Source organism: Alosa alosa, chromosome 14 (genome assembly GCF_017589495.1).
Source record: "Alosa alosa isolate M-15738 ecotype Scorff River chromosome 14, AALO_Geno_1.1, whole genome shotgun sequence".
NCBI classification, from domain to species: Eukaryota; Metazoa; Chordata; class Actinopteri; order Clupeiformes; family Clupeidae; genus Alosa; species Alosa alosa.
The window spans coordinates 33,352,657-33,373,285 of record NC_063202.1 but is presented as its reverse complement, the minus strand read 5'-3'; the positions used below and the strand labels follow the sequence as shown (position 1 = coordinate 33,373,285).

At 39.9% G+C, this 20,629-nt stretch overlaps 1 protein-coding gene and 1 pseudogene across 1 annotated transcript; both read left to right on the top strand.

The window, feature by feature from the left end:
- The first annotated feature begins 2,179 nt into the window (after positions 1-2,179).
- Positions 2,180-9,604, top strand: LOC125306965 (annotated as a pseudogene).
- On the top strand, positions 3,433-20,541 carry zgc:174680 (uncharacterized protein LOC100136843 homolog). Its single transcript, XM_048262335.1, has 11 exons — positions 3,433-3,569; positions 4,087-4,152; positions 4,493-5,454; positions 15,774-15,935; positions 17,415-17,462; positions 17,679-18,361; positions 18,456-18,501; positions 18,604-18,665; positions 19,626-19,736; positions 19,860-20,131; positions 20,258-20,541. The coding sequence occupies exons 5-10, from the start codon at positions 17,451-17,453 to the stop codon at positions 20,008-20,010; spliced, it is 1,065 nt and encodes a 354-aa protein (XP_048118292.1). The 5' UTR covers positions 3,433-3,569; positions 4,087-4,152; positions 4,493-5,454; positions 15,774-15,935; positions 17,415-17,450; the 3' UTR covers positions 20,011-20,131; positions 20,258-20,541.
- Positions 20,542-20,629: the final 88 nt, after the last annotated feature.

Below are 20,629 nucleotides of genomic sequence, written 5' to 3'. Positions count from 1 at the left end.
AAATTAGGGGTAATGGGAGAGAATGAGTATCCAATAATGATGGATGATAACAGGATTATTACTAATGGTAGAGACAAGGCCGAAATTATAGCAAAGACATTAGTAAAGGTACATAGTGAAGCAAATTTAAATCAGGTAGAAAGGGAAGGAAGGGAAGCTACTAAACAAAGATATAGTGCTGATGTAACAGGGGAATACTTTGGAAGGGCCAAGAGGCCAATCACAGTAGCCTGACTACGCCACCCTGATGCCTAGTGCATCAGGGAATCTTTAAGAGATCGTACCTCTAAACCGAGACAGCTCTTTCAGGTTCGTAATTACACCATGAAGACATGATTCCAGGAAAACAAAGGATTTATTAATACACAAACGGGTGGGGATCTGAGGGTGGCAACTATGGACGTCCACACAAATATTTTACATGCAAGCATTAAGAAAAGCTCACCTATTACACAGCAAAGGCACACTGCAAAGCGATAAGCAATATACAAAACCACACCACACATATGCTCAGAGTAGCCCCCCTCAGAGCCACCTCCCTACTAAATAAACATAAAAGTTACAAACAGAAGGACAAGACAGGCAACACAAAAACCAAACATAAAACAACCAAAGCAAAACCAAGACAAGACAGCAGCACAACCCATGTTCCCCATCAGCATGACTGTGCTGCCTAAAAGAACAGAACACAGAAGATTAAACAAAGAACACACCACAATATACATAACATAAAACCACAAATGTTTATGGGGAGACAGCATACCTGACGGTAGCAGACAGGGGCTACACCAGTGGAGTCTACATTGCTACTGGCTGCTGCCCCTCTTAAGTAGCACTCCACTGGTGCCAGATTGATCAAATGCCTATGCCCCGCCCCCTTCATTAGTACTTGCAGGTGCTATGGGGAAATAGCAGGCAGAGAAGGTCTACCTGCTACACTGAGTTGGGTAATGATATTGAGGAAGGTGGTGTGATGGAGGTTCTATTTACAATGAAGGAACTGAATTGTGCTTTGAAGAAGGTGGGTAAATCCACCAGGGAATGACAAGGTTTGCTATGCAATGATAGAAAATCTAACTGATAACGGTAAGGAAGTAATATTGGCTCTCTTTAATAAAATATGGGTAGAAGGGGTAATCCCTTGTACTTGGAAGGAATCAATTATTATTCCTATTAGGAAACCTGGTAAAGACGCTAAATTGCCTAGTAGTTATAGGCCTACTGCACTGACATCTCAGTTGGGTAAGACCATGGAACGAATGGTAAATGATAGATTAGTATTCTTTTTAGAAACTAAAGATGCATTAAGGAATTACCAGAGTGGTTTTAGGAAAGGTAGGGGGACCATGGACCCAACGGTGTTACTTGAAGATGACATAAGGAAAGCTCAGGTAAACAAAGAAACAGTTTTAGCTATATTTTTTGATATAGAGAAAGCATATGACATGATGTGGAAGGAGGGGCTTCTTATCAAATTATCTCAGTTGGGAGTAAAGGGGAGAGGGTTTGCGTGGGTAAAATCTTTTTTATCTGGCAGGAAAATTAGAGTAAATGGGGTTTTGAGTGAGGAATATGAGGTAGACAATGGTTCTCCTCAAGGGAGTATTATTAGTCCATTACTATTTTCAGTAATGATAAATGAGATATTTAAAAATGTAGAAAGGTCTATTGGTGTGGCTTTATTTGCAGATGATGGAGCAATGTGGAAAAGGGGGAGCAATGTGGAAAAGGGGAAGAAATTTCAATCACATTGTAAATAAAATACAACAAGCAGTGGAAACAGTACACACATGGATACACATGGATATCTGTGGAAAAAACTAAGGTAATTTTCTTCACAAGGAAGAAAATAAGCCACGAGTTACAGATTCAAATAGCAGGTAAGGAATTGGAAAGAGTAGAGAGCTTTAAATATCTAGGTATATGGTTTGACAAAAGATTAACATGGGCAGTTCATATTCAGAAGATGGTAGAAAAGTGTAAAAAGTTATTGAATGTAATGAGGTGTTTGTGTGGGGTGGAATGGGGTGCAACTAGGAGTGCTATGCAAACAATATATACTGGATTGATTAGATCAGTTTTTGATCATGGGTGTGTTGTATATGGGTCTGCTGCTAAGACAGCTTTAAATAAACTAGACAGAGTGCAGAGTTGAGGTTTAAGACTATGTTGTGGAGCCATGAAGACAACTCCAGTGGCAGCCATCCAAGTAGAGATGGGGGAGTTGCCTTTAGATCTCAGAAGGGACGAGCTTAGCCTGGTATTTTGGGCAAACCTTAAAGGTCATAGGGAAGACCATTTTAGTCAATCTACATTGGTAGAGTGCCAAGAGAGACAGAATGGTACAAAAAGTAGTTTTGGGTGGACTATTAAACAGAAAATAAATGAGATGGAAATAGCCTTGTTGGATCTAAGTCCTACAGTAGTGTTTCCAAGAGTGCCTCTACGGACTCTTGAAGATCTTTCAGTTGATCTCAGTCTTTTGGAAGGAGCCAAGAATGGGGATATAGATAGTAATGTGGTGCAGGGGTATTTAAGTGAAAGATATGGGGATGGGATTATATTGTACACAGATGGGTCCAAAAGGGATGTGAGAGTGGGGGTGGCTTTTGTTATTCCAAAATTAAAAGTAGTAACACAAAAAAGAATTAATGATAATTTAGCAGTCTATACAGCAGAACTAATTGCTATTTTAATGGCGCTCTCTTGGGCTGAGAGTAACAGGGCAAGAAGTTTAGTAATTGCTTCAGATTCAGCATCAGCTCTGATGAGTATTCAGAACATAAATTCACAATCTAGACAAGACATTGTTATAGAAATTGTCCAACTGGCTAGTACATTAATTAAAGCTGGAGTCAGTGTTGGACTTGTATGGGTTCCTGCCCATAAAGGAGTAACAGGGAATGAGTTGGCTGATAAGTATGCAAAAAAGGCAACAGAAATGGAGTATATAAGTTTAAACATTAAGTATAGTAAAGCTGAGGTGAAATCAACCATTAAAGGAAAGATAAAGGAGAAGTGGCAAGTATTGTGGGATAATGGCCAGACTGGTAGGAGATTTTATAATATCCAAAAAAGAGGGATATTTTGCTAAGGAATTCTGGTGATTTTTGTTTTGGGTTTTTCTTTTCCTTTTTTAGAAGAACAGGTTTAATAAAAGAAGATTTAAGTGTAGGGAAATATTTTATTCAGACCCACACTCCATTTCAGAAGGTGGCGGTAATGCAACCAGACGTTGTTTGCCAACCGAAGAAGAAGAATTATTATTATTGTGCTATCTTGTGTAAACCATAAGAGTTTGTGTTTCTGCTCATTGTTGAGAATAGCCATAGTAAGCTTTTGAAATCATTTAGAAAGATCTCGGACTGTTATTTGGACTACGGCTTAGCTCATTGTCCTATTGGATTTGTAATTGTTATCAATCGTCTAATTGGTAAGTACCTACCTCGGATTGTTTGTTGGATGAAGATTTCTTCATAAGGCCTAGGCCTACCTGTCTGTCGCGTGTAACAACCCGGTTTCAGATTAGGCTCAGATGACCTGAGATGGCACTGCATGTTTTTTGAGAGGTAAGATTCTACTTCATCCAAATAGTTCTTTCAAGATTGTAAAAACAGTACTTTGAAAATTAGATATTTAGAATGCAAAATGGCATGCTTTTGTATAATGACCCTATTATTTATACTAGAAATCATGTAGTGCAGTAAGTATTTTGTGCAAGATGGTAGGCTGCAAGTACATCGGAGTTAAATGTTGGAGACTAAAAGCCTTAGGGAAGATGCGTTTCATGAGCCTATTAGTTTTGTTCATTAGACTGTTTATATAAGTATGCTTATAAGTGTTGATATTCATTTTGAATATATTTGATTTAAATGAATTACAATAGATATTTGTATGTATTCAATTTTGAAGAAGTTGTCATATGTTAAGTGAAAGAATGTTACAAATATTTACATAATATTTTTTTTATCTTGTGTGTGTGTGTGAATTCTAACTGATTGAATTAGTGTTACTATCTGAGATCCTAAAGCAAATGTAGCATGTTACACTTGACAGTTACTGATGCGTTTTCTGTGTGCTTTGCAGATGCCAAGTCCCAGTAAGCGGTCCATGGCGGCCAAGAAAAGACAGGCTGCATTGAAGTCCACAGAGGTCAAGTGTTGTGAAGAATTGTGATTGTGTGATTTTAATAAGGAATTGTGTAATGTTGAACACATTTTAAATGTTGACCCTAATTTTTATTTACAGTCAGTAGGTTGCAAAAGGGTTTTTTTTCTTGAAAATGTTGTGGTTAAATTTTGAATGTATTTGATTTAAATGAAAGACTATAGGTCTGTGTCTATATGAAGTTCTTGAAGAGCTTTTATGCTGTAAATATATGCATTGTTGTGCTGTAGAACTGCCTGAATAATTACAATGCAACTGTATTATATTATTATGGAAATATAGTATGTTAGACTTGATTGTTTATGATGTGCTTTCTGTGTTACAGATGCAGAGTCTGGTGGAAAATGCACTAGATGAGCTGGGTTCCAGTGACAAGGTTGGGCGTCCTTGTGAAAAAAAAGGCCAACCAATATCAAAAAACCTTCCAATACCATCCAATACCCTCCAAAACCTGTCAAAACTTGCCTACAAGTGTGCCTGAATATCCAACAAACCAACCTACTGTTACAAGTTCTGTGAACGAAATTGCTTCTAATTGTGTCTGTATAACTGAGCCTTGTGTTCCAGAGAGATCTGTGCTGATCGGGTCTTTTCATCAAGGTCATGCACGGTTTGGAAATGCACGTAACAGGCAGTGTGGAGCCATCAGTCTGACTGCACTTTTGATGTGCAAGATGAAGAGTGTGTTGACCTGGGAACCTGAAGATTTAGATGAAGTTTTGGTCCAGGGTACTGTCCTTTACAGGTCCATGAGAGCCCAAGGTAAAATAAGAGACCATGTTGACGGAAGGGGTTACATTGCAGTGTCTGAACTGCCAAGACGTCACAGATTGTGGAATTGTGTTTTTACGATAGACTTTGCCGAGTCTTTCACTGGTATTGTTCATGTTGATGACTATGACCATGCATTACGTGATGTTGCTATGCCTTTTGATGTAGCAATACAGCGGACATTGTTGAGTAATGATGGCTGCCTGTTAACCATATGTGCTAACACATGTGCTATTGTGAAAGAAGGATCCAAGTTTGCCTTTATTGATTCACATGCCAATGGGAGAGTTAATCAGAAAGGTCAAGATGCAAGTTGTGTTGCTTACTTTAGCTGTGTAGAGTCTCTGTTCACTTTTGTCTATAACTTTGCACGATCTTTTGGAGTAGACACGCCACGCTTTGAATTAACTGGAGTCAACGCAAGAATAATCGATGGCAGCATCCAGATGAGCAATGCATCCAGCTGTACAATGAGCTCTGCGAACTGCCTTGCAGGCTACAGTGATGTGGTGAAGGGTAAGCATAAACTAAATACAGATGATGTCATTGTTGTTAACGTGGAATCATACAAACAGCCTTTTCAATCTTTAAAGTGTAATTTGCAGGCAACTGATGATGTCATAAGTGATGTAAGAGTTCACAAACAGGTGTTTAAACCTTTAACTCGTCAGGATCAGGATGCACTGTGCACATGTTTAGATGTTGATTTGGGCCAAATGGCAACAACTGATCTTGATGACATGGGATGTCCATGTAAGACAGAAAGCATAAAGCCAGATGGGAATTGTTTTTACCGTAGCTTGGCCTTTACCATATGTCACAATCAAGACAAGCATCTGAAAATCAGACGGGCTGTTGTGCGACACCTTAAGACAAACAGCACCAAATTTGAAACATATTTGAGGGATGAATACACATCTGTGCAGGACTACATCACTAAATCAAGAATCTACTACTGTGGTTCATGGGCAAAAGAAATTGATATTTTTGCTGCCGCTGACTTATTGCAAACAACTATCATTACTTTTAATGATGGAAGATGGAATATGCACAAACCTACTGACTTGCAGTCATGTCGAGAGAATTGCATCTATTTGAATCACACTGGCAATCATTATGAAGTTGTTTCATGCGTACAACACAAAGATGCACGAAAGCGTTGTGTAGGCATGCCAGCCAGTCAAGATTGATGACAATTTGAGATCCACACGAAAAAGAAAGTTGGAAGATAAATCAGAAAATGTGAAGGCTAAGAAACAGCGCCAACGGTATGACAATGATGATTACAGACAGAGAAAACTTCAGAATGAGAAAGACAAGTACCAGAAAGATGAGGTTGCTGCAGAGAGAAAGCGTCAGTGTTCTCGTGATTATTTTCTAAAGAAATACAGAACAAATGTTGATTTCCGGAAATTTGTGCTTCAAAGTTGTCAGAGAAAATCAATCCAAAATTGCAGACATTAAGGATGTGTCTATTTTCAAAGGAGATATAAGAAAAATACAGATTTTCAAGTAAGAGTACGGGAGTATTCTAAGGACAAATATAAGAGAAACCAGAAACATCAGAATGCTGTCCGAGAGTATTCCAAAACCAAATACAAGAGAAACCAGAAATATCAGAATGCTGTCCGAGAGTATTCTCAGGACAAATACAAGAGAAACCAGAAACATCAGAATGCTGTCCGTGATTATTCCAAAACCAAATACAAGACAAATAGAAACTTTCAAAGTCTTGTTCGTGATTACAGTCGTATTAAATACAAGACAAATATTGGATTCCAAAACAAAATCAAAGAGCATAACAAGAGGAAGTATCAAGAAAATGAAAACATCCGTGAAAATAAAATCAAAAAGTTGTGAGGGTTATTCAACATGGCAGAAGAAACAGGAAGACATTGACTTAGCTAATGATCATTTTCGTCAGGAGGTCCTCCACGGTTCTGAATATGTATGTTCAGTATGTCACCGTTTACTGTTCAGGAAACAGGTGGTTGAGTGTAAAAGACACTGCTATGAAAGCAAAGGAGCAGAAGTGGCTGCATTGGCTAATAGATGCATAACATTGCAATATGTGCATGTGTGTGATGTCCAGTGTGAACAAGGCTGCCATTTGTCTGATAGTCCATCAAGCAAGTTATGGATTTCCTATACATGTCATCGAAAAATACTTGGCGGAAAGCTTCCTGAGGAGAGTGTTGCCAACAATATGCATTTGGATGAAATTCCAGCTGAATTGAAATGTTTGAACTCTTTGGAACAGCATCTTATTGCACGTCACATTCCCTTTATGAAGCTGTTGTGTTTGCCTCGAGGCCGCCAGAGAGCCTGCCATGGTCCTTGTGTCTCTGCTCCTATTAATAACACAAATGTGACAAATATACTCCCAAGAAATGAATGTGATGACAAGATGGTAAGAGTGAAATTGAAACGCAAATTGACATATAAAGGTCATTACGAGTACATGTATGTCCACACTGATCGTGTCAGAAATGCACTGGTATTTGATGGCAAACAATAAGTGGTACGGTGATGTGACTATGAATGATGAGTGGGTAAACTCTCTGAATGGCAGTGAACAGCCTGAGGAATGTACAAAACAGGAAACATGTCATGACCGTGATGATGAAATTGTGCCTGAAGAGCAAGCTGAGGAAGATTTGACTTATATCAAAGACCAGAATGGGCTTTTGTCAGATACATCATTACAACCTGTTGATCTGGGTTCAGAGATCATTGATCAGAATTTTCAGGACATACTTAATGTGGCACCAGGTGAATGTAACAGCCCAGTGAGGTTGCTGTCTGATAAAACCAACGAGGCAAAATGTTTCCCTGTGTTGTATCCATCTGGTGGACCTACATTCCATGATGAGAGTCCAAAATAACTCTGGCACGGTACCTGAATACACGCATTCTCAATGCGGATGGACGTTTTGCACAAAACACAGACATTTTTTATGCACAATATATTTCAGAGGTGCATCAAGTTGTATCTAGTGTATCAGTGGCATTACGCAAAGGTGGCAGCAACTCCTCTTTGAAAGATGCATCACCAGACATGTTGTTGAACTCAGAATCGTTGAGTAAAATATTGCGCAATGATGAAGGATAGCATTAAGTTCTTACAAGGAATTCGTGGCACACCTCCATACTGGATGTCAGTTCAGAAGGATTTATTTGCCATGATAAGACAGCTCTCCATACCCACATTTTTTGCATCTTTTAGCTCTGCAGATTTGAGATGGCCTGAAATGCTGAGCACTCTTTTAAGAACAGAAGGCAAACAAACACCTGTTGATCTTGATTGGTCTGACAAATGTGGACTCATACGTCGAAACCCTGTCACAGTGGCAAGAATGTTTGATCATCGATGGCATTGCTTTCTCCGTGATGTAATCATGTCATCAGCAGAACCCATAGGGAAAATAAAGGACCACTATTATCGTGTTGAATTTCAACAGCGTGGCTCATGTCCACTGTCTTTTTTGGATTGAAAATGCTCCCAAGATTGATCGAGGCAGTGATGATGAAGTGGCACAGTTCATAGATACGTACATCACCTGTGAGATTCCACCAGAAACTGATGCAGAGCTTTACGAGGTTGTGAGCAGCGTTCAGAGGCACAGCACAAGACACTCTAAGACTTGTCGCAAGAAAAACACAGTGTGCAGGTTCAATTTCCCACGACCACCATCAAGTTGTACTTTCATCACAAGAGGCGGTAACTGTGAGGATTTGAATGGCAATGATGACCATAGAAGTGCAAGTGCAATGATGAAGAAAGTCAAAACTGCGTTGACCATGCCTGACATGAATTTTGATACAGCTGATGCATTTTTTGAGTCTCTTGGGATAGATCAAGATTTGTTTGAAAAGGTGTTCAACATATGTTCCAAAAAGAAAAGCATCGTCTTGAAACGAAATCCTGGAGACATTTGGGTGAACCAGTACAACAAAGACTTACTCCGTGCTTGGCAAGGCAATATGGATATCCAGTATGTCACAGATGCTTTTTCTGTTGTTGTCTATATCCTGTCATACATCACAAAAGCAGAACAAGAAATGGGATTGCTGTTACAACGTGCACAAGATGAGGCAATGAATGGCAACCTTGATGCAAAAGCTGCATTCAAACAGCTTGGAAGTGTATATTTACACAACAGAGAAGTTTCAGCCCAAGAGGCAGTGTATCGATTAACACAAATGCACTTGAAAGAAGATGTACAGTTCATTCCCATTGGTGAGAACCTTTGTTACGGCTCCCACACACAGCTGCGTGCATCGCGTTGCTGGAGACGCATCCCATTCACTTTAAATGGGCTCACGTGATCCGTTGCCGAACTGAATTGTGGGTCCGTCGTGTTGCGTTTCTCCCACTGCTCGCGTTGAGGAGTTCAGCTGTTGCTGCACCGACAGACGGCACCGGCCAATCAAGCCAATCTACGGACGGCACCAACCAATCACATTACGGTTTTACTTCAAGTCATTTGCATAGCTACCGTCGGGAACACCCACTGGAATGCGTTGACGGAACGCAGCTGTGTGTGGGAGCCGTTAGGATGAGTTACCCTTTGCATATTCTCCAAACCAAAGTTCAGTTCCAACAGTGTAATGACGAAAGCAGCATTTGGATGACCAATATTGTTTAGTCCATTTTTATCCAAAGTTCTTTGTGGCAGTGAAACGATAGGCTTGGCAGGATTAACGCACCTTCTCCTTTACGTGGCAAAAATCATATTTATTGCTCCATGCAGCAACGAAAGGTAAAAACTTGTTGTAAATTAGTCCAGGTCCTAACGAAATAACTGTTTTATAGTGGTTTGTAAAAGAAAAGTGTGGCCGAAAAAATGTTTGTAACCAAGCTATCACATTCAATGCCCCCTGACCTCAGGTGCACCCGTCCCATATGCGGTCATGCCAACTACGTCACCCCTCGCTTGCATGACCTTAAAGTGCTAAGCACAAAAAATAAATAAATACCTAAAATAAATTATAATTCAAACTAAGTTATTGCAAGCATTCGTAACTAATCCAAACAAATTTCCCAATACTTATAAATAATTACATTCAAGACTTTAACCAAGAAAATGGCTATAACATTCCGGCCCCTAATTTCTTGTGCAACAAAAATTACTAAATACATGAATAGCCACTTCATATATCATAGACCAAAAATATGCATAAACCATCTAAACATTGTACACAGTTGTCATTGTATTTCATATTCAGAATGAATGTTCAGAATGAGTCCACATTGTTATGTATATCAAGGAAAGTTCATTGAAGTGTATGCAACAGTCCATCCGAATGTGTGTGGGTCTGAATGTATATGTACGAGCGAATGTGTTCACGAAAAAATATAATCGATCAAGGAAAAGCCGTTGAAAAAAAAACTCATAAAGTCTTCAGACAAAAATGTCCATAGAGTCCAAAAAGAAGTTGACCATACAAAAGTAAGTCATTATCATAGTCATTAACAAAAACATAAGCATTAGCATCAGCAAATATGTTAATGTCCATTGTATTCTTTACATTTGCACCTACTGTGCATTATACTTAATTATTTTCATTGAAAACATCAAATTTCATTTCAACAAGCATTTGAAAAACATAACTGAAAGTTTTTCAATTCAATAAATTAAGATCTTCAAACTTATTTGGCCTCGAGCAAAAGGCCTAGCTTAGTGATAGGCCTTTCCAATTCATTGGTTTGTGTTTTAACACTTTTCTCACAAACCCTCTAGAATCTTTTATTGTCTCTGTAATGCGCCCTAAAGGCCATGAATTTCGGGGGGCACACTCATCAGCTAAAAGGACCAGATCTCCTACTGAGAAGTTTCGCCGCGGACTGCTCCACTTTTGGCGCTGTTGCATTATGGGGAGATATTCTTTTGCCCATCTTTTCCAGAATAAATCACTGAGGTACTGGACTTGTTTCCAGCGCCTTCTTCCATAGGTTTCATGTTTGTCAAACAGACCGGGCGGTAGAGTGGGCTTCCCTTTTAACAACAGAAAAAGGCAAACAGTTTCAAATGGTAGTGACCATCTTTCAGTTCGGCTGAACTAGACACAATATTCATGAACTGCTCATCTTCTTGAGACCATTCATTCTTTTCTCCATAATGCTGCTCCATGAAATCTTGGTTGTATTGTTTTATCAACAAATTCTCTAAGTTTTGGATGGATACTCTGTTGACAAGAACATTAGCATTATTCATACTCCCACAGCCGAGTGGACCATTAATAACCCAGCCAAGCAGGGTTTTCACATATGGTCCTCCGTCCACACTGTTAATAATTTTCCAAGGTTCTAAGGCTCTTGGAGCATTGACTCCTATTAGCAGCCTGATGCCTGCATTGATGGGAGTAAAGTCAACTTCCTCAAGGTAAGACCATTTTCTTAAATCTTTTGCTGTCGGCATATTGTCATGTGTCACAGGGATTGATTTTTGTGTAAAAACATCAGGAAGCTTGAGGAAGATGTCACTGTCAAGAGCAGCTACTTCAAAGCCAGACACTTTGTAGCTTGTTACTGGTCTTTCTTGACCCATTGTCTTTAAAATAATTTCTACTTTCTTTCCAGGGGCCTGAAGCCGTCTGGACAATTCTTCAGTGCAAAAGGTTGCTGAGCTCCCCGGATCTAGGAAGGCATATGTTTCAATGCATTTTGTTCCCTTTTCTAGTTTAACTTCAACAGGCACAATTGCAAGAGCCCATTCCTTATTTCCGGCCTCACTATCACTACCAGTGGCCAGCGAGACCACTGTATCAGAACCTCTGCTATTTGTTTGATTTCCTTTGGTTGGTATGTGGAGAACTGTAGGATGTTTTTGCTTACACACGTTGCAAGACATTCGACTTAGACAGTTTTTGCTCATGTGTCCCTTTTGTAAGCATGCAAAGCACATTCCTTTTGCCTTCAGGTATTCCACCTTTTCGTGGTTGGGTTTGGTTTGAAATGTTTGATATTTTTCCATTGGGTGATTTTTATTGCAGAACATGCAGGGGTTTGTGAATGTGCTTGTGGTGATAGCACTTGACGCTGGTAAAACAGCTGTTGCAAAACTGCTCCCCCTACTGGACTTTGAGATGACTCTGCTTTGCCTTGGCTCTGCAGTTTTATTCAGTGGGCTCTGGATTTCCCCAAAAATTGGATCTAGCATTATGCGTGCCTGTTTATCAATAAACGCAAGTAGATCTCTAAAGGAGGCTCTTTGTTTGTGCTTGTCGTATATGTTACTGACAACTCCTCTCCACTTCTCACGAAGCTTGAACGGCAGCTTGGAAGCGATGACCTTCAAATTTGATGGTGTTTCGAGGTCTGTGATGTAATCAACTTCCTGCATGGTGTTGTGGCAGGATTTGAGGAATATTGCATATGACCGTAGACCAGACGCATCCTCTGCCCTAATAGCAGGCCATTTCAGCGCTTTGTCCAAGAATGCAGAGAAGAGATCCTTATTTTATTTCCAAAGTGCCACTCCAATTGTTTCTTGGCTTCCCTATAGCCTTTGTCTGGTGGCAGGTGAAAGCAGCTGTGCACAAGATTCTTAGCTTCTCCGGATGTATATTGCTGCAGATAGTACAGTCTTTGTTCATCATTGTCTGTTTTTGATTCGATTGTTTGTTCAAATGACTTCAAGAATGACCTGAACTGAAGTGGGTCTCCATGAAAGACAGAAACTGCTCTTGGTGGAAGCTGAGAAGATCCATGTTGCTTCACAAGTAGTGATGTAATTTCATTCTGCCTTTTAATCACTTTGATAAGAGAATCGTTGTTTGAATCTGGAATATATTGTAAGGATTGCTTTAATGCCCCTCGAGTAGGCATTTTGGTTGGGATGGAGAAAGAACCTGGTAATTCCGATTTAACCTCTGTTGAGGTAGGTCTAAAGTGTTCAGGATATATTCTTTGCTTTGTTTGTGTCTTTTTTGCTGTAGTTGGAAGAATGTATTCTGTTGATGCTCTAGATTGTGCAAAGTGACTTAAATCAACAGGCAAAAATTCCCTTTCCGAAAGAATATTGCCTCAGCTATTTTTGTTTGCAGTTTAAGTTTTTCCTTTTTTGATTTTAGTCGCAATGCCTCCATGTCTACTTCAAGTTGCTCCTCCAGAGACCGTGATTGCACAACACGTTGTATTCTTGCTTCGGACAGAGTCTCTGAGGCCTTGCTGGCCCGACTAGAGGCTGCGCTGGGAGGCTTTGTTGCGGCCTGTGAAACACTATCGTGCGGTGACACGGACTCATCAGCTGGCTCATGAGGATCGGCGTCTACCTCATCTGCTTTCAGCCAAAATTCTACGCCATCATGGAATTGTCTGAAGCTGGCCATCTTAGGTTCGTTCCAGTCTATTCTGTCCGGTTCATTTTCTTAATCAGATAACAATGACTGCACGTTATTTTGCAAATCATCGAACTCTTCTAAATTTTCAATAAAATCTCAAATTGGTTGCTTCACCTCTTCTTTAGTATATCCTGCCTCGATCAGAGCATTTATCTCGTTGCGCTTCCTTGTGAGAACTCCTAACTTTCCTCTACGCGTTCCGATTAGTTTGAACAATTTATTTTCTTTCTCAATCAAGGTTTCCCCTCGTCTACTTCGTCTGCGTTTTCTTTTTCCATTTTCACACTCTATCGTTTTAGTTTACAGAGCATTCAATGTCCAAAACATTCGAATGTTTTCTTTGTTTCCGCACGGCAAAACAGGTCAAAACTTTGAGCGCGGCGGCCCGACGTTGTTTAAACTTTGTATTACTCACAGCCTTCCATGAATCCACCATCAAAACTTTAAGATTGCTCCTTGTCCATAATCCATGTAACGAAATCCGTTTAATCCTTATATTTTTTCGACTTTGTTTAGTCCATTTTTATCCAAAGTTCTTTGTGGCAGTGAAACGATAGGCTTGGCAGGATTAACGCACCTTCTCCTTTATGTGGCAAAAATCATATTTATTGGTCCATGCAGCAACGAAAGGTGAATGAAAACTTGTTGTAAATTAGTCCACATTAAGGTCCTAACGAAATAACTGTTTTCTAGTGGTTTGTAAAAGAAAAGTGTGGTCGAAAAAATGTTTGTAACCAAGCTATCACATTCAATGCCCCCTGACCTCAGATGCACCCGTCCCGTCATGCCAACTCCCAGATTTTCTCCCACCAAAAACCCAGAAAAGTACTTCCATTCGTTGTTGCAACTGTTTTTGCCTTACTATGAAGACTGTCACTTGAAACCACCCCAGTTTGATACATATGATGATTTTTATAAAAATGGTGCAGTGAAATGTGGCATTGATGTCCAAAGAGTACAGTCAATTGTGGATACCAACAAATCTTTATTTGAAAGAAAAAGTGATGAGATTGACAGAGCTAAACAGTTGCTGGAAGACAACATTGACTTAGAAGATGCCTGGGCTCAGATATGTCCTGAAACAGAAAGGGAGCGTCTTTGTTGTTTGGATCTGATGAAGGACAGAGTTGTAGATGATGAAGGTGATAATGATGACAAACTCATTCCTGACCTGACCGCAAACCCACAGGCTACATGCACTTTGGAAACAAATCATGTATCAATGCCCAGAGAGGATGCTTTGCATTTATTACGATCATTAAATGAAGAACAGTCTGCAATATTCTATGCTGTACGTAGATGGTGTTTGCAGAAACTGTTTGGGCAAAATCCTGAACCATTGCGACTATTCATTAGTGGTGGAGCAGGAACAGGGAAGAGCCATTTAATCAAAGCGATAGGCTACATTACGAATCTACTAGGCTGTTGTCACAGATTGCTGAAAATCCTGAGGATCTCACTGTGCTTCTAACAGCACCTACAGGAGTGGCTGCATATAACATTGGCGCTGCAACAATTCACAATACTTTCTCCATTGGTGTAAATGTCAAACTGCCGTATCAACCACTAGGTGATGAGAAAGTCAATTCTTTACGAACCAAAATGGGCAGTTTGCAAATTTTGATCATTGATGAAGTATACAAGGATACAAGGAAGTTTATTGTCACATGCATATAGTTACTGGAAGTAAGAAATGCAGTGAAAAACTCCCTTACCAAGGAAGAAACCTTGGGCAGATCCACGGCTCAAGGGGCTAACCCAACTGCCAGGGGTCTTGGTGTGTGTGTTGGGGGGATGACAGGGGAGATGGGATAGTGTGCTGTGTATGTGGGGAGAGGGCAGTGTGCAATATGTGTGTTGGAGAAGCTTCCTCATGAGACAATGTGCTGTGTATTGGGGGCAGTGTGCTGTAAGTATGTTGGGGATGTGTGTTGGAGAAGCTTCCTGATGAAATAATGTGCTGTGTATGTATCAATGGTTGACCACCGTCTTATGGCCTACATTCATGGTAGGCTGCGTCAAATTAAGCAAACTGGTGATTATTCCTTGTTTGGAAAAGTGTCTGTGATTTGTGTTGGTGATTTTTTTTCAATTGAAGCCAGTGAAAGGCACACCCCTTTTTGCTGAAAACGAAGGAGCCAATCTCTGGGAGAACAACTTTGATGTTGCTGAGCTCACCAAAGTTGTAAGACAAGAAAATGCATTATTTGCAGAAATGCTTAATCGTCTCAGAGTCCGTAAAAAGAACGAACCTCTCACTTATGGAGTGTAATATGTGACAAAATGTTCAAACAATACTTTTCAAATTTAAACAAAAATCAATGAATCAAAATATGGAATAGCCTACAAAATTAAAACAAAAACAAGTCAAAGAAAAAAATAAAAACTCGCAAACAAATTATTTGTGTAGTTGCAAAATAAATTTGTCTTTAACTGTTTGAATAACTTCTCTTTTGGTGACAACATTCGTTTGTTTGCTGGCTTTACAGATGCGATTCTGTCTCTCGCGTTTGCGCTGCCTGTCTTTTCGTTTGCCTCGGATGATGAGACAAACTGCTCTGGACTGGAGTGTCGACGGTGAAGTGAGCGGTAGCTTCTAGCATTCTCTGGTGGTGAAGATAGCTTGAGGAACAAGAGGAACTCAAAAAAGTGTAAGTATTGGCCGTATTTGTTGTCTAGACCTTTTGCTGATTTGTTGTGTTAATGGAAAAGTAAGACTCAGCTCTGCTAGTAGCTACGTAAGTTTAGCTTTTACCTCATAAACAGACTGTAACGTTATAAAACGCTTACTAGTAGCTAACTTGTTAACGTTATCCATCTAGCACTTGCTAACAAACATATTTTCACATTATTTATATCTGCGTCACTCTATTAGCGTAACTTGCATGTACGACGGAGTATTAGGACCACACACGAAGGGGGTATTTTTTTTTTGTTGCCATGATTAGAGATTAAACTCGACTGTAATCTCGACCGCTCCAAAGTTAGAAGCTAGCTGCCACCGAATCCGGACAGTCAGACTCTAAATTAACCTTTGGATGACGACTCAACAAAATGCCTTGTGTAGTAACATTAGGGTGAAATTGTACTTGAGAATTGGGTTTAACAACAACAAAGTTAGTGCTATACTAACTAGTTTTGAATGTCAAGAATAAAAAAGACAAAATGTTGAGATTAAATTTCGACTTCAAAGTGGACATGTAGGTTTTAATCTCGTCATGGCAAAAATATTTCTTTCATATTTGGCCCTAAAGTTAACGTCAATGACATGTACAGAGTAGGCTACCCTAACGCCAAGGTAATGTGTGGAATACCATCTATGATTTATCCTTGTTTTGGCCATTCAAACATGTAGATTTTTATTCACATAATTACTAGGTTGTTGCCTTTTCTATCCAGTAGGTGGCAGTCCAGGATAAGAAATAGCAGTTCAAGAAAATAAACAAAATAGTAGGAACAAAGAAATTGAAGCAGCATAGCCTACAAGTGCAAACGGAAATGTAATGTGTGAAGTTATTGGAATGGAAATAAATGTAACCACCTTCCACATACTTTTGAATACATTTGGTTTCAAGTGTGCAACAAATGTAGTCAGCATTATTATCATCAAGAGGTTTGATAACTCGTAGGCCGAATTCCGGATTGTTTTGCATTGAGGTGCTACTTCAAACTTGACGAACTCCTATGGTAGGCAAAGGAAATTCCTTACTGCAGAAATAGTAGATTGATGCTACTGTCAACAGGTCTGGGCGTTCTTTTTAAAACGTAGGCCTAGGCTAAACGTTTCATTCAAAGCAGTGCTTTCTCGTCTGCCTCCTTCAGTCACTGTAGCCAGACTACACTGGGGCAAACGTCACTATGAAATGTGATTAATTAGTGTTAAATTTAACGAGTTATTATTTTGACAGCCCTAATTTTTACATTATTTATTCAGTGAAACAATACATTTCCTTGTATGCTGACCAATTGTTACTAACTAGCCTCTCTGACACCATACTCATATACAAAAGGGATAATGTAAAGAAAGTCTCAGATTTACTGTGAACACTTCAAAATGGGGAAAAAAAGGTGTTTGACCTTTTTGGTCATACTGCTCAGGATGGTTTATCTGTTGCTATTTCTCTGTATAGATTTGTTGTGGGACTTCAGTAGGATCCAATGCTCCAATGCAGTCCCAGGTAAGCTAGTGCATAGTCTATTCAATTACAAGCAGTTCATGGCCCATCTGTGTTTTATGCATCTCAATGTCACTATACTTTGGAAGTGTCCAACTGGGCTCATCTAGTCAGTACTGCAATTCTACATGCACTGGTGTTATGATGTGATGATGATGATGAGTTCAGTTGTGCAAAAAGGTCATTTTGACTGATGTTGGATGTTGTCTGTGTGTGCAGGAGCAAGTACGAGATGAAATCTTACAGAGAATTCATGCAAGATTCAGCTTAATTCTTAGAAATGAAACGTTAGATCTAGATTACCTTTTGGATGTGGCTCAGCAGGAGCTCTCCTTGGCAACAATGGCATTACGCCAATTAAATATCCCACTAGAACTCAACAGCCTACAGCAGCTGATTGACATCCTTAGCTTGCCAGCTAGATCTGCTCAACAAGCATCAGTTAATGTATCAGATGTTGTAACTTTGACTGTGGGAGAGCTGGGACGGCCTCGCTTAAGCATAGCTGCAGATGCTATTGAAGGCCTCCTTTCAAATGCACTACCTATAGGTCTTCTAGCAAACTTGTATGGTGTTTCAAGAAGAACAATGTACAGGCGAATGAAGGAAAATGGTCTCTCTGTTCGTGGATGTTATTCCGACATATCTGACGATGAACTTGATTGTGTTGTGAGGTCCATAAAATCAAGAATGCCCCATGCTGGGTATAGATTGGTTAAGGGTGAGCTATTAGCCAGAGGCTACCGTTTGCAGTGGCGTAGAGTTAGGAGTAGTGTAGAGCGTGTGGATGGAGCTGGAGTTTTGGCCAGGATGATACAAGTTGGATTTGTAGCGCGCAGAACCTATAGTGTCCCTGCACCACTGTCTTTGGTTCATGTAGACACTAACCATAAATTAATCAGGTCAGTGATCACACACACACACTGTCATTTACTACATATACTGTGTACAGTTTTGTCAAGTAGCAAAAATATCTGAAAATGTTGTACTTCTCAGATATAATATTGTTATATTTGGTGGAATTGATGGCTTCTCAAGGAAGGTATGTAGAAAGAACTTAACAAAATACACAAACAAACAAAGGTCACAGTGATTTACATGGCATGAAATATATTTTTGTTTGTTCAATCCTGTTTCTACACAGAGCTTCTATCTTGATGCTGCTGCAAACAACAAAGCCTCAACTGCTTTCTCTTGGCCGTCAAGGTAGGAAATACTGTCTTGAGAGGACTAATTAGTGCAGTGGTTCTCAAATACTCTGTTAGGGGTTTTCAAGCCCCCCTTGTCATCCATTACCCTAAAAATGTTAACACTACATGATTATTTTTACACTTATTTAACTTAATGTTTTCTACTAGTCCCCTATATCCTCCCTCACTTCTCCTCTTATTCTATAGAATGTTCTATTCTATGTACCATATCTGTATACCCCAGTGGGACCTGCCCCACACTTGGGAACCAAGCATACCTGTCAACATTGCCGTTTTCCTGGGTTCTCCCGTATTTCAAGGTCATCTCCCAGCACCGTCCCGTTTTGATATTCCTTCCGGAAAACTCCCGTAATTTGCATGGCCATCAAACTTCATTTTAAAATCATTGATCCATTCTCCCAGGTTACCAGATTGTGTATGAACTACACCCTACACAATCACTTACTTTCAATTTCAACCATTTTGTCATAGGCTAAAAAATAAGAAAGCGGGTGTCGGCTGCGCAGCCTGAGTCTCGCAAGCAAGCGAGCTTGTTGAATAGCCTACTCCAGAGGTAGCTGTTGTCAAATTGTTGGGAATTTAATTGATTAACACATCACATAAACTGTTATTGAGTGTGGTTTGATACACAATTGGCAACTTGTGTCCTCGGAACCGAATCTGACAGCAAGCAGTTTTGGAAGAAGGCTGCAGGCAGGCAGCTGGTGGATACATTCTTGCATGCATAGGCTTTCGGTAAGGTGAAAGCAACAACTGAAATACAGTGTTGAAAACGCGTGTATGAAACATGTTAAATATGCAAACACTGCTGCCCCCCAAAAAAAAAAAAATCTCCTGTTTTTGGAAAGCTAAATGTTGACAGGCATGGAATCAAGGCTCTGGAGAGCTTTACTATTTGCGGATCTTAGGCCACACCAGAACTCATTGCATGATGACTGGTATAATTGTTTTGTAGAGTACGTGGTGACCAAGGAGTCGAAAATGTCGACATTGCCCGATGCATGTTCTCAGTGCGAGGAACTGGACGTGGGAGTTTCATTGCTGGCAAAAGCGTCCACAATCAAAGGTAAGAGTTACGGTCATCAGTCAAAGCAGTACATGTTATACGTGTCTTTCTTTTACCGTATTTGCATGCTTGTGCTATGAGGGTTTACTATTGTTCTTTTCACAATATATTCTGATGCTGTAGAATAGAGAGACTCTGGCGTGATGTGTGGTCAGCTGTCACTTGCAACTACTATGAAGTGCTACATTCAATGGAAGAAGAGGGGCTGGTCGACCTATCAGATGAGATGCACCTCTTTTGTGTACATTGTGATTCTCCCACGATTGAGATCTGATCTGAAGTGCTTCTCGAGTGGCTGGGACAAGCATCCTCTTAGAACAGAGGGAAACCTATCTCCAGACCAGCTGTGGCACATTGGGATGCTACAAACACCTGTGGTTGAACCAGATGTAGAGGTACGTTTAACTTGATTCGCAAAACACTCCATTTAATGGAACGCGCTGACTTTTGCTGTATTCTCCAGAGTTAGTTGATACATACCCTTCTCATCTCCGTGCGTGTAGTTACTTGCTGTTTTTCAGCCAACAGAACCTATTCCTGACTGCACTGGTGACCTTGAAGATGGAGTGGTGGTGACCGAGATTCCCTGCCCCCTGTCAGATACGAACTTTGCGGTTCTTGAGGAAACAATTAATCCCTTACATTCCACACTGTGTCATACGGATTTGTACATACAGACTTTTGATCTTGTACAGAGATTGAATTGAATTAAATTAAATCTGAATATAGTTTGGAGACTGAAGTCCCTAAAAATGAGCCGTCTCCAGCTGCTATGGAAGCTGTGAGATACATAAATCCTCTTTTACCATCCAAATAAAATTAAAGAGCATATATGTTAATGGTTTACTACTTTCATTGTGATGGTGATTAATGATAAAGGACTCCACTGCACT